This window comes from Triturus cristatus, chromosome 6, assembly GCF_964204655.1.
Source record: "Triturus cristatus chromosome 6, aTriCri1.1, whole genome shotgun sequence".
NCBI lineage: Eukaryota > Metazoa > Chordata > Amphibia > Caudata > Salamandridae > Triturus > Triturus cristatus.
In genome coordinates this window covers 1,534,618,132-1,534,632,173 of record NC_140589.1, presented here as the reverse complement: position 1 = coordinate 1,534,632,173, position 14,042 = coordinate 1,534,618,132, and the positions used below count along the sequence as shown (strand labels likewise).

Genomic DNA, 14,042 nt, shown 5'->3' with positions numbered 1-14,042 from the left:
AGGGCCTCTAAGGGTGGCACAATAAGTGCTGCAGCCCTTAGAGGTCTTCCCTGGTCACAGTGCCCTGGGTACCTGTGGTACCATTTACCAGGTGCTGACCTGTGGCCAGAGATGCCAAATGGGTTTACAAGATACAGTTTTGGGGAAAGAACACAGGCCCTGGGAACCTTATTGGCAGGGACCCAGGGCACATGAAGTCAAAGTGCATCAGTAGTCTTGCAAAAAGTGTGTGGGGGGGGGGGGGTTACTGCAACAGAAACCCAGCTTCTCACAACAACCACCACCACCATCAATAAAACCACCAATATACCACCACCACCAATACCACCTCCACCAATACCACCACCAATACCACCACCAATCCCACTACGAATACCAGTACCACCAACACGAATACCACCAATACCAATAATACCAACACCAATACCACCACCATTACCACCACCAATACCAGTACCTTCACCACCAATACCAGTACCTCCACCACCAATACCACCACCAAAACCATCACCACCACCAATACCACTACCAATACCACCACCAATAATACCAATACCACCACCACCAATACCAATAATACCAATACCACCACCGCCATTACCACCACCAATACCAGTACCTCCACCACCTATACCAGTACCTCCACCACCAATACCACCACCAACCAATACCACCAACAATATCAATACCACCACCAATACCACCATGAATATCACCACCAGCAATACCAATACCACCACTAATACCACCACCAATACCACCGTCACCACCACCAATATCACCACTACCAATACCACCACCAATACCACCACCACCAATTCCAATACCACCACCAATACCACCACCTCCGATATCAATACCACCACCAATACCACCACCACTACCAATAGCACCACCAATACCAATAGCAGCACCACCAATACCACCACTAGCAATACCACCAATACCTCTGCCACCAATACCAGTACCTCCACCAATACCACCACCACTAATACCAATACCACCACCACCAATACCAATAGCGCCACCGCCAATACCACCACTAACACCCCCACCACCAATACCTCCGCCACCAATACCAGTACCTCCACCACCAATACCAATACCACCAACACCACCACCAATACCACCGCCAACCAATACCACAACCAATATCACCACAACCAATACCACCACCACAATACCACCACCAATACCACCACTACTACTACCACCACCAATAAGACGACCACAAATACCAATACCACCACAAATACCAATACCACCACCAATACCAATGTAACCACCAATGCAACCACCTCAGCGCCTCTCGCTCACTAGTAATAGCAGGGGCACTGTACAAGGCCGGAGCTGCAGCCAACACCATCCCTCCCTCCATGCCTGCCATACAGCACAGCCCGCCCTGCACCAGGAGGTGATGCCTGGGCCCTACTACAGCTGGAGTGTTTTTTATTAGGCCAAAGATAGCAATGACATTATGCAATACCACACTGCACACTCAAATCACGGAGGGGCAGGAAAAAGCCCCTCCGCTCTTCCTCCTGAGCCACAACAGTGTAATCACTGAGCGAAAGGTGTTGGAGTGCTTTGTTAGTGTTTATAGCTCGGATCATATGCAACTCTCACTTCACAATTTGTATCTGTGTAATTTACAACACTTGCGCATCTTCACTGCACTATTTATCACTTCTTTGAAGACGTCGCGGGCCGGTCTCTTTCTCTGATATGTACTATCTTAAAAGTGGTCGAAAAGGCCCTTTACTGCAATGCAATAGGCCTCACATTTGTGAGAGTATAAGCTATTAGTATTTCAAATGACAATGCCTTTTATTTATGTTTTAAAATCCAAAACATAAATAAAAGGCATTGTAATTTACAATGCCAATAGCTCAAACTCGCGTGAATGCGAGATCTATTGCATTGCAAATGCTTGCTCTATAAGAGCCTGCAATTCCTGTAGCAAAAATGATCAAATGCTCCTCCGAAAGCCACTCTGATGCGGGCAAAAGATTGGGCAGGAAGAAAAGCAATGGCGGAGCCACATTGGACTATCTGCAGGAAACACCTGTCAGATGTTATGGCTTGGTACACAAGGAGAAAATGACTGATTCTGTCTCCCACAGGGTCGTCATGTGTGGCTTAAGACAAACTTAATGGACTTGGAGTCTGCTGCTGGAGGGGCTGGTAACCGGGAGGTTTGCTGTCCCTGCGAGCTGGGATGTGGTCTGTTGGATTTCCTTACCCCGCCTATAAAAGTACTGGGGTACTTGCTTTTGGGGTGGTGGGCCTGGATTCTTCTGGTACACAAAAACCCTAGTAATGCCTTGAAATGGGAGACATTGTTGGGGATATGGCCATGCGGGTGTGGAAAGACCATGGGAGTCTGCAGTGACTACTTCCTTGAAGCGCTTGAGAGCAGAGACTACCCTCTCATCAAAAAGTAGAGACCTGTCAAAAGGTATATCCATGAGCAAAGCTTGACCGTCACCTACAAAGTCAGTGGATGTCACACATGTGGCGAGTTCAGACTTCTCTACCTAAACAGTTGTTCGTGCCCAGGCCTGACCATATGACATATTTGGCCATATCCTTGCCATCTTGTAGGGTGTGAGCCCAGTTCTTGAAGAATTCTTCTAGAACTCCTGACAAGATCCCTGCAACCATGTTCCATAATGCTTGGGAGTACCTACCCAACAAGCAACTGCTGCTGACTGACCTTAGGTCGAAGCTAGCTGATAAAGCATCCTCTTTCCAAATGCCTCAATTCTTTTCAACGTTATCTAGACACTGGGGCCAGGTGCATTTAAGCTTTGCAGTGATGTAACTTTGGAAGAGTTTAAGACTGATTTGGTTCTGAGGCAGATTGGACAATGGGATCTGTGTCCTCCTCTGGCATCGACGAGGCAGAAGCGACATTGGTCGTGGCGGCAGATGTCGAGTTGGCTCCAAAGCCTGAGCTGAACCCGAAGTGGTTTCAGGAGCCAAAGACAGCACTGCGGGTTGAACGCTCACAATAATCCGACTGGAGGCCTCCGGGGATCAGTGGGGCCTGAAGGCTTGTCACAGGGAAACAGTAGGGAGATGAAGAATGGAAGCACGGCCTTTTTAAACGTTTAAATCTGTTTTGGCATTGCCGTCAGCCCTGGAAATTCAGACTGCGTTAGGATCAACTGTGGAATTGGCTCCTCAGTGGGGATCTGGGAGAAAGACAGAGGCACCAGGACGTCCTTGCGGCTTCTTAGAAGGAGAATGGAGAGTCTGAGGCGACCTCTGCTTGGTTTTCATGTGCTTCTTTTTTGGATTTACCTGAAGACTTGGAATACAATGACGGCCTGTCGCAGGAGCAGCCCAGAGTGGGAACGAGTTTGTGTCCTGTACTTTGGACGGGACTTGCATGACTTTCTCCAGGTTTGGTGACCAGCTTGGCTTTGCGTTCCCGGATTGCCTTCTGGTGCATCAGGGGACACTCCTCTCATTACTTGGAGTTGAGGTGAAAACACCAGAGACAAACCTTGTGGGAATCTGTTGTAAATATGTTTGCAGCAGTCAGTACATGACTTAAACCTTGTAGTTTTAAAAGGACCAGGTTCCCTAGCAGACAAGAAAGACATTTTGAGAGAAAAAAATATATAACGCATGAGAAAAAGGTAAGGAGCTAGCTCCGAATCCACATATAAAGGTGTGGAAAGAAAGGGGCTGATGTCAGTGCTTGAGGAGTGCTTATATCTGGCACCAGCAGTCACTTTCAGGGTGTAGCAGTTTCAATACAGAGCTGCACGACACCACCTACTGACATGCAGGTGCTATGTTGAATTTTTTTCCAAATCCAGTCTAGCACCTGTGGATAATCTAAAGGTGAAAAATATGAAGTTAGAAGTATCCATCAGAAATTGAGATATGTCAAAGACACATCCGTACCCTTAATTTGCTTAAGGTTAAACACTTATTTTGCTAAGTTCAAAATCCTGTTCATAACGGTTGCTTACTGTTAGAAAGGGTAGATGGACCGGGAGGGTCGGCCGGGGTCAGGAGGAGAGGTCTCCGGGGAGAGCCGTCTCCAGCGATCGTACAGACAAGTAACTTCCCCCTCACAGACAGATACCACACACGGATAAGGTTCAGTGTTCTTTATAAGCACTTCTTAAGGTACGGTTGAATGGTACAAGGAGGTCTGGACTCAGGGGTCCCCTCGATTCAAGTCTCTCAAAGCAGGGTAAGGGGTAGCGGGACAGTCTGTCTACCAGTCAGGTAGTTCGGATGAGATGATGACTAGCTCACAATCCTCGAGCTTGGTGGCTTAGTTGGTACGGGCCGCGGCAGCGCCAGCAGGTCCCGGTTGAGATGGTCGGTACACGGTCCGCGGCAGCGCCAGCAGGTCCCGGAAAGATGGTCGATGTACGGTCCGCGGCAGCGCCAGCAGGTCCCGGTGAGGATGGTCGTTACAACGGGCCGCGGCAGCGCCAGCAGGTCCCGACGAGGATGGTCGTTACAACGGGCCGCGGCAGCGCCAGCAGGTCCCGACGAGGATGGATGTTGCAGAAGGCCGCGGCAGCGCCAGCAGGCAGGACGATGGTTCACAAGAGCGGGCTACGGCAGCGCCAGTAGTCCGTCAAGGCTGAGTTCTCTCGGTGTCTCTCGACTCCAGGATACAACTCCCTTCCTGCTCCGGAGTTGCCCCAGTTATAGGGCAGGCGCCCTTTGATGTCCGGACCCTCGCACTTGGAGGTCGGAGGGCCCGGGATGAAGGTGTCCAGACACCCAGCAGGGGGTGGAGCCAGCGCCTGGGGGGAGCTGGAGGCGATCGGCACCTGGCGGGGGGAAGAGCTCTTGACACTTCGTTCTCCCATTGACCTGCCAAGTGGTCCGCTCACCTCCTGGGTGGAGGGTGGTGCCGGGATGTCGGGGCCGGCCAGGCCCGGGGTTAGGGTCGGGCCGAGGCCACGCGGCCTCGTGGTGCAGGGCCCAAGATGGTGGCTTGAACCGGCCGGGGGAGCCGGTGGGGCTGGGCCCCGTGATGAGTAGAGGTCCGAGGGCCGAAGATCCGTCGGGAGACGGGGTACAGGTGCTTTTCGTGGGTTATGCCTGGTGGGCCGGAGCTCGGGCCCTGTCGTGCGGGGAGGGAGCAAGCCCTTCGTGTGGCCTGTCCAACATGCGTCCCCCCCAGCTGAAGGCGGGGAGAGTCACCCATCTCCTTGGGGACTCTCTTCGTCGAGGCGGAAAAAGCGGGACAGGCCGTCCGCGTTGGCGTGGTCTTGGCCTGGTCGGTGCTCCACAGTGAAGTCCATTCCCTGCAGGGAAATGGACCAGCGCAAGAGTTTTGGGTTCTCCCCCCGCATCTGCATCAGCCACTGCAGGGGTCGATGGTCGGTTTGTACCCGGAAGTGGGTACCGAAGAGATAGGGCCGGAGCTTTTTGAGGGCCCACACCACTGCGAAGGCCTCCCTCTCGATGGTGCTCCAGCGCTGTTCTCGGGCCAGGAGACGTCGACTGATGAAGGCCACCGGCTGGTCATGACCCTCGGGGTTTAACTGAGAAAGGACGGCCCCGATGCCGTGGTCGGAGGCGTCGGTCTGTACCACGAATTCCTGACTGTAATCGGGGGCCTGGAGCACAGGGGCGGTGCACAGGGCGGCCTTCAGCTTCTCGAAGGCCGCTTGACAATCGGGGGTCCAGTTAATCCGCTTCGGCTGGTTCTTGGACGTGAGACCCGTGAGGGGCCCCACGATGCTGCCGTAGTCTTTCACGAACCGCCGGTAGTAGCCGGTGAGCCCCAAGAAGGCTCGGACCTCGGTCTGGGTGACGGGGGGCTGCCAGGACTGGATGGCAGCAATCTTAAGTTGTAGCGGGGCCACCAGCCCGCTTCCCACTTGGTGCCCAAGGTAGGTCACAGACCCTTGGCCAATTTGGCACTTGCCGGCCTTAATTGTGAGACCGGCCCGCTGGAGGGCCTGTAGGACCTCTTGGAGGTGACGGAGGTGGTCGGGCCAGTGGCGGCTGTATACAGCGATATCGTCCAGGTAGGCAGCGCTGAACTCTTCGAGCCCCGCCAAGACCTGGTCCACGAGGCGTTGAAACGTGGCGGCAGCATTCTTCATGCCGAAGGGCATGACCTTGAATTGGTAGTGGCCATCGGGGGTAGAGAAGGCTGACCGTTCCTGAGCCCTGGGTGTGAGGCCGATCTGCCAGTAGCCCGCTGTTAGGTCGAAGATACTGAGGTAGCGGGCGGCCCCCAGCCGGTCGATCAGCTCGTCTGCTCGGGGAATCGGATGAGCGTCGGTCCGGGTGACAGCGTTCAAGCCCCGGTAGTCGACGCAGAATCTCAGTTCAGGTGCGGTGCCGGGGGCAGCGGCTTTGGGAACCAATACAACCGGACTGGCCCAGGGACTGTCCGAGGGCTCGATGACCCCGATTGTGAGCATCTTGGCCACTTCCTCCTGTATGCAGGCCCGTACCCGATCTGGTACGCGGTAGGCCCGGTGTCGGACAGGGGGACTGTCCCCGGTGTCCACGTCGTGCAAACACCAAGGGGTGACCCCGGGGGTGAGGGAGAACAGGGTAGCGAACTGCAGCAGGAGGTTCCGGCAGCCCTGGCGTTGCTCCGAAGTGAGGGCGTCAGAGAGCCGGACCCCGTCCACGGAGCCGTCATTCTCCTGAGTTTTCAGAAGATCCGGGAAGGGTTCGGAGTCTTCCTCTGCCCCACTGTCCGTAGCCATCAGGAGGCTGAGTTCTGAGCGCACAAAGTGTGGTTTGAGTCGGTTGGTGTGGAGGACCCGGAGGGGGTTCCGGGAGGTCCCCAGGTCGATGAGGTAAGTGACGGGGCTTTTGCGCTCGACCACTTTGAAGGGCCCCGTCCACTTATCTTGCAAGGCACATGGTTCGGTGGGGGACATCACCCATACTTGTTGTCCAGGCTCGAACTCAACGGAGGAGGCATTGTGATCATACCACCTCTTCATGTCCTCCTGGCTGGCCTCGAGGTTCGCCTTGGCCATCTGTCTGAAGCGCCGGGTCTGATTGCGTAGGGCCAGGATGTATTTGAAGACGTCTGGAGGGGTCTTTAGGGGGGCCATCTCCCAACCTTCTTTTACTAGGCTGAGGGGCCCTCGCACAGGGTGCCCGTACAGGAGTTCGAAAGGGCTAAAACCGAGGGACTTCTGGGGAACTTCTCGGTAAGCGAAGAGGAGGCACGGGAGTAGTACATCCCACTGGCGACGGAGGGGCTCTTCCAATCCCCCAATCATCCCCTTGAGAGTGCGGTTAAACCGCTCCACTAGTCCGTTCCCTTGGGGGTGATAGGGGGTCGTGAATCTGTAGGTGACCCCGCATTGTTGCCAGAGGGACTTCATGTATTTGGATATAAAGTTCGTGCCTCGGTCGCTGACGACTTCTCGGGGGAAGCCTACCCGGGAGAAGATCCCCATTAGGGCCCGGCCAACCACCGGAGCTGTCACGGTCCGTAGGGGCACCGCCTCGGGGTAGCGGGTGGCATGGTCCACCAGTACTAAGATGAACCTGTGTCCTTGTGCCGTGCGGGGGTCCAGAGGCCCCACAATGTCTATCCCCACCCTCTCGAACAGGGTGGTGACCACAGGGAAGGGTTGCAGAGGGGCTTTCAGCTTCCGACCACTCTTCCCGCTGGCTTGGCATGTGGGGCAAGATCGGCAGTGGTTCAGGACGTCGTTCCTCATTTTCGGCCAGAAAAAGTGGGTCACTAGGCGGCTGTACGTTTTGTCCTGGCCCAGGTGTCCAGCCAGGGGGACATCGTGTGCCAGGTTGAGCAGAAAGTCTCTGAAGCGGAGAGGTACCACCAGTACTCGACCGGCCCCCAGCTCGGCGATTCTTTGCTCGCTGTATAGCAGGTCGTTATCCCAGTCTACCCAGTGAGTTCCGGTGGAGTCCCCTGCGTTCTGGGCGCTGGCTTGTTGGCGGAGTCCCTCGAGGGAGGGACAGGTCTTTTGTTCCTGGCGGAACTGTTCTTGGGTGGGCCCCCCTTCTTGACGCCACTGAGCCAGGTCAGGAAGGTCCTGGGATTGCGCGTCCCCTTCGGTCGTCGGGTCTGGGAGGCTGGCCTTGTCGTTGTCTTCTACTGGGGCGACCGGGGGCGGAGGTGCCGGCCATTCCGGTTCTTCTGATCGAGGGACGGCACGGGCGGCCATGGACCGGGTGGTTATGCAGGCCCAGTCCGGGAGGCCCAGCATCCCCAGGTGCTCTCTTCTCTCAACGGTGGCCCACGGGGAACTCTCGAGGTCATTCCCCAGGAGGCAGTCCACGGGGGCATCGTCCCGGACCGTCACCTTCAACAGGCCGGAGACCCCTCCCCATTCGAATGGGACGCAGGCCATTTGACACATACTTTCAGAGTTGTCTGCCGAGCGGACGGGGCAGAGAATGTTCGGCAGGATCTGCTCGGGCTTCACCAGGTGACAGCGGACGGCCGTCACACTGGCGCCTGTGTCACGCAAGGCCTCGGCTCGCTGTCCATTAATGGTCACCCACTGACCGTATTTCCTGGTGTTAGCGGGTAGGGGAGCCCGCGGGACCATGTCTCTTCCCCCTAAGCACGCCAGGACCATGGCGGCCGGCTCCCACTCTTGCTGGGCCGGCGCATACTCTTCTGGTTCCTCCGATGATCGCTCTTCCCCCAGGGCGGCGGCAGCTACCTGGCGGGGCTTGGGTGCTTGGTTCTGCGGGCAGCTCGGGTCATTGGCGTAGTGGCCGACTCGCTGGCATCGGTGGCACGTGACGTTGGCTCGGGCCCCAGGACGCCACGGGGGGTTGACCCGGCCGGCCGGAGGCGGGGTGCTGGCCACGGGTGTTGTTGGCAAGGCGTCTCTCCCTCGCCCCTGGCCCCCTCCTCCTCCCCGAGGACGGTGCTGGCCTGGGTTGCTTCTGTTCTGTTCGTGTGGCCCCCTCCGGCCCACTCGGGTGCTTTCCCATCGGTCAGCTTCGGCGGCGAGCTGCCGGGGGTCAGTCAGCTTACTGTCGAGGAGGTGCTGCCTGAGCTCGACGAAACAGTTGTTCGACAGGTGCTCCCATACCATAAGGTTAAAGAGTTGTTCGTAAGTGGTGACATGGCTCCCCTTTATCCAACCCTCGAAGGCACGGCTGAAATAGTTCACGTATTCTACCCAAGTTGTACCTGGGATCCGGGTGCAATCTCTGAACCTCTGGCGGTACATCTCGGGTGTGAGGCCGTAGCGGGTGAGGAGGGCAGCCTTCATGTGGTCGTAGGACGACATTTGGTGATCTGGGAGCTGCAGTAGGGCATCGCGACCCTCGTTGATAAACCTCCCCCAAAGTCCGGCTCCCCAATCACTCCGGTCGATCCGGTGGGAGGTCATGGCGATCTCGTAGGCTTTAAACCACTGTTGTATGTCGTCTTCTCGGACATACTCGCGGACAACATCCTTGGGGATGTGGACTTTTTTCTCGATTGGCCCCGGGGTGTGTGGTCGCTCAGGCACCCCCAGTTCTTTATTTTGTTTCCGAAGTTCTATCTCCGCTAGTTGGCGCTCGTGCTCGAGCGTTATTTTTTTCTCCTCCAGCTCTCTCTGTCTCTGCTTCTCTTCTCGTTCATCTCGGAGCCGCATATGCTCGAGGTTGAGTTTCTGTTCAGCTAACTTGAGTTCCCCATCCATCTTGAGTCGTGCCATTTCCAACTCGTGCAATCTGGTTCTTTCTCTTTCTCGGATCTCCTCCTGCGAGAGGCCCGTTCCCCGCTCCTCGGGAGCCGTGGCGTTCCCCTCTGGTGTGATGCTGCTTTGGTCGGAGGGTCCGGCGACCCCAGTTTCTGTCCACGACTCTAGGGCGTGCTTTAGATCATCCTTGGTACTCAGGCCGGTGGTAGCAATGCCAAGTTCTATGCAGAATTGTCTCAGTTCGCGGTGGTTGTATTCTTCTAATTTATCCATTTGGAAATTCTCGGTGGAGCTGCTATCTTTGGCTGACATCGTGTTTTTGTCGTGGGGTGAGCTACTCTCCGTACGATTACGCGTTGATTCGGATCGCGCCGCTGGCCACCAATGTTAGAAAGGGTAGATGGACCGGGAGGGTCGGCCGGGGTCAGGAGGAGAGGTCTCCGGGGAGAGCCGTCTCCAGCGATCGTACAGACAAGTAACTTCCCCCTCACAGACAGATACCACACACGGATAAGGTTCAGTGTTCTTTATAAGCACTTCTTAAGGTACGGTTGAATGGTACAAGGAGGTCTGGACTCAGGGGTCCCCTCGATTCAAGTCTCTCAAAGCAGGGTAAGGGGTAGCGGGACAGTCTGTCTACCAGTCAGGTAGTTCGGATGAGATGATGACTAGCTCACAATCCTCGAGCTTGGTGGCTTAGTTGGTACGGGCCGCGGCAGCGCCAGCAGGTCCCGGTTGAGATGGTCGGTACACGGTCCGCGGCAGCGCCAGCAGGTCCCGGAAAGATGGTCGATGTACGGTCCGCGGCAGCGCCAGCAGGTCCCGGTGAGGATGGTCGTTACAACGGGCCGCGGCAGCGCCAGCAGGTCCCGACGAGGATGGTCGTTACAACGGGCCGCGGCAGCGCCAGCAGGTCCCGACGAGGATGGATGTTGCAGAAGGCCGCGGCAGCGTCAGCAGGCAGGACGATGGTTCACAAGAGCGGGCTACGGCAGCGCCAGTAGTCCGTCAAGGCTGAGTTCTCTCGGTGTCTCTCGACTCCAGGATACAACTCCCTTCCTGCTCCGGAGTTGCCCCAGTTATAGGGCAGGCGCCCTTTGATGTCCGGACCCTCGCACTTGGAGGTCGGAGGGCCCGGGATGAAGGTGTCCAGACACCCAGCAGGGGGTGGAGCCAGCGCCTGGGGGGAGCTGGAGGCGATCGGCACCTGGCGGGGGGAAGAGCTCTTGACACTTCGTTCTCCCATTGACCTGCCAAGTGGTCCGCTCACCTCCTGGGTGGAGGGTGGTGCCGGGATGTCGGGGCCGGCCAGGTCCGGGGTTAGGGTCGGGCCGAGGCCACGCGGCCTCGTGGTGCAGGGCCCAAGATGGCGGCTTGAACCGGCCGGGGGAGCCGGTGGGGCTGGGCCCCGTGATGAGTAGAGGTCCGAGGGCCGAAGATCCGTCGGGAGACGGGGTACAGGTGCTTTTCGTGGGTTATGCCTGGTGGGCCGGAGCTCGGGCCCTGTCGTGCGGGGAGGGAGCAAGCCCTTCGTGTGGCCTGTCCAACACTTACTTAAGTTAAAAGCATTTAATTTTCACCCAGAGCCAGGACAAAAAATACAGTGTCATTCAACAAATAATTCGTGCTGTTAAGATGCAATGGAATATTAACCTCTCATAAGCTCAATGATCTCCTATGCAACTACAAGTACTGCAATAAGCAGGCCTCACACAAAGTTTACAACCAGATTCTAAGTTCAATTTAGGACAACTTTAAGGTCTGGCACGATATGGTGGCCATCTATAAGGGCAGTCTCCTCTAGACATGACCACGGTACTCTGATATACTTTCGTTTCCATTTGCAGACTATCATTAACATAACAATACTACTGCTGGGATCCAAGATCCATTACCAGGGAACCATGGGATATGGGGAGGGGGGGGGTGTGTGTGTGTGTGTGTGTGTGTGTTTATGCGCGTACACAAATGGAATATTGCTAAAATTATTATTCTGCATTTTGTACTTTCAATATAAGCAGAGTATGGTTGTTTAATAGGTCACTCCTACTTTTATGCAACTTGATTAGTTCACTTTATTTTGAATTTCAACTGATTTTTTTTTGTTTTAAAGCACAGGGCATTTCCCGAAGCTAGGATGGAGAGGAATACTTTTTGTGGGGGCATATATAAGATGGACCGCTGCTTCACCGTATTGCATGGGGGGGGGGGGACAGGCTGTACAAACGTTGCCAAGATTAGCTCTCCTAATTTCTTGATTTTCCTATCTTAGTTCATTAAAGATGGACATTCTGGTGTCTGTGATTTATGGACAAATATAGCAGAGCACCATATAAAATGATTTCTTGTTAAGCTATAATAATATCTGAATTCACAAAATCTGTAGAAAGTGTCCAACACTGACCGGGCATACTCATTCAATCAAACGAATAAAAAATGCTAGACAAATTGAACCACTAAAAGGTCATGCAAAAGAGTGCCACATGGCTTTTACAAATACCTAGCAATATTGCTTACAAAAAACAGTTTCACCATTGTACGTTCAGATTTATAAAAGTACCTGCAAAAGGAAGTAGAATATTTCATGCATTACTCCTATTCTGAGGGTCATAGGATGCCCTCCGATTATGGAAATTACACATGACTTTAATAGTGTGAGAAATATTAGGCAAATAGAACTCCATGTTAAATTCATCATCATGACAATGTGCACCACTGTTGATTTCGTCCTCGCACAACAGTAATTCTGCCCCCTTTTGTTAAATAAACATAACAAATTAAATCAACCAGTACTTCGAGCACCTACGCGATAGGAAAAATACACAATTAGTAGTTTGCCTGAAAGAACAATAGCCTAATGGACAGTGGTTCTGGCTGGGCATTTGAATCCTAACAAGGTTTGTTCATATAAATAAAATTGGAGCAGAAGAACCGGAAAGAAATTCAAGACCTGAGCAAGTATTACTTTCGAAATGTATTGATCGTGTAACATGTACGCTTACCATTAATCTTCACACTGACCTGGCCTGCTCCCTCTTAAGCAACCTTTGATGCTTTTCCAAGTGAAAAGCTAAATAGCAGCTTCATATGTCTCAACCTATTGGGTCTCTCAGAAGGTGTTTGTGATAGGTACTCCCTTTTAAGGCAATGGAAGTGAACACTATTTAGAAGGGTGGTGCGGTTTGCAGGGTAGATGGCCTTATTTAATTCATTAGCAAGCACTTTCCTGTTTGAGAGTGAAAAAGGTTCCAAGGCTGGTGCCAGTGACAATTGTGTGGGGTATGTTACTTTTCTACAAAAATTTATTTCCAAATATTGTAATCGGATGGGCTACATTTGCTGCAGTCTACATTGTTTCAATGCCTTTTTATCTTAATTATTATGCAGAATAATTGGAAAATCTTGATGAGCAAGAAGAATTACTCCAATATCAACAAAATGCACTGCTGTAATTAGAAGATAAACGAGTTCCATGTAATATTTTTCGGAAATAGTTTCTGAGATTTCGCAGTTCAAACGCGGCTCTGATTTCTAAAGCACACCGTGAAATTCTCACACGGACATCCACAGCGAAGGGATAACCTGCCTACAACAAATGAACAGATTTATCTCCGTTAACCAGAAAGGCAGCTCAATGCACAGATGACAAACTACTGCCACAGTTCAGCGTTTGATTCAATAATTGCACCAGGGTTGTTAAGGACAGACCGATAATCTCATTACTTTAAGATATCTGGCATAGAGAGATGCAGGGGACAGCAGCATGCTAAAGAAACTTAAGCAACACTCTCTGGCGGCCAGTGATTAGGGACGGCTTCCAGCTTAGCGCCCGTCTTCTTCAGGAAGTGGGGTACGGAAATAGGAAATCTGCGTACCTCATCCTGAGGCAGACATTGCTGAGCTGGACGCTTCTCGCTGTGTGCACCTTTTAACAACTGGATGGAGCAGAAATGCCACGTTCGTAGAGAGCAGCTCATTCATTTCGAGATTGCATTTGTTATTAACATGTATGATAAGAAATGGTTTGTACATATTAACCGGCAACATAACAATGCTTACTTCAACATAGCGAGAAATGCAGTATGTTCAACGTCGGGTATGCGAATGTCATCGTTGTCCTCCGCCAGCTCTCCATAAAACATCGCATGGAATACGGAACTCCCAACAGCTAAAACATACTAACGAGAAAGTAAAAGGCCGTTCAGACCACCAATCAGAAAGAAGCACCTTTAGTAAAGACACACATTGGCTATTTATGTCCGTTTTTAACGAGAAGCAAACTGCAAAAGCTAATCCACATCGAGCAAAAACAATCAAGACAGCAACTGTACACAATGCTAGACTCCCATTTAACGGTATTGTAAAACAAAGTTCCCTTCTACGTGGTCTCTGGGGGTCAGATAT

The 14,042-nt window shown here is 53.2% G+C and overlaps 1 protein-coding gene across 2 annotated transcripts in view; it reads right to left on the bottom strand.

The window, feature by feature from the left end:
• Positions 1-14,042, bottom strand: part of BTBD3 (BTB domain containing 3) — a 91,411-nt gene that overhangs the window by 54,032 nt on the left and 23,337 nt on the right. For both annotated transcript variants that reach the window (XM_085612693.1, XM_085612692.1), the window contains one exon: positions 13,698-13,816. In XM_085612693.1, coding sequence (XP_085468819.1) covers positions 13,698-13,816 — 119 coding nt within the window. The remainder of the gene's footprint in view (positions 1-13,697; positions 13,817-14,042) is intronic.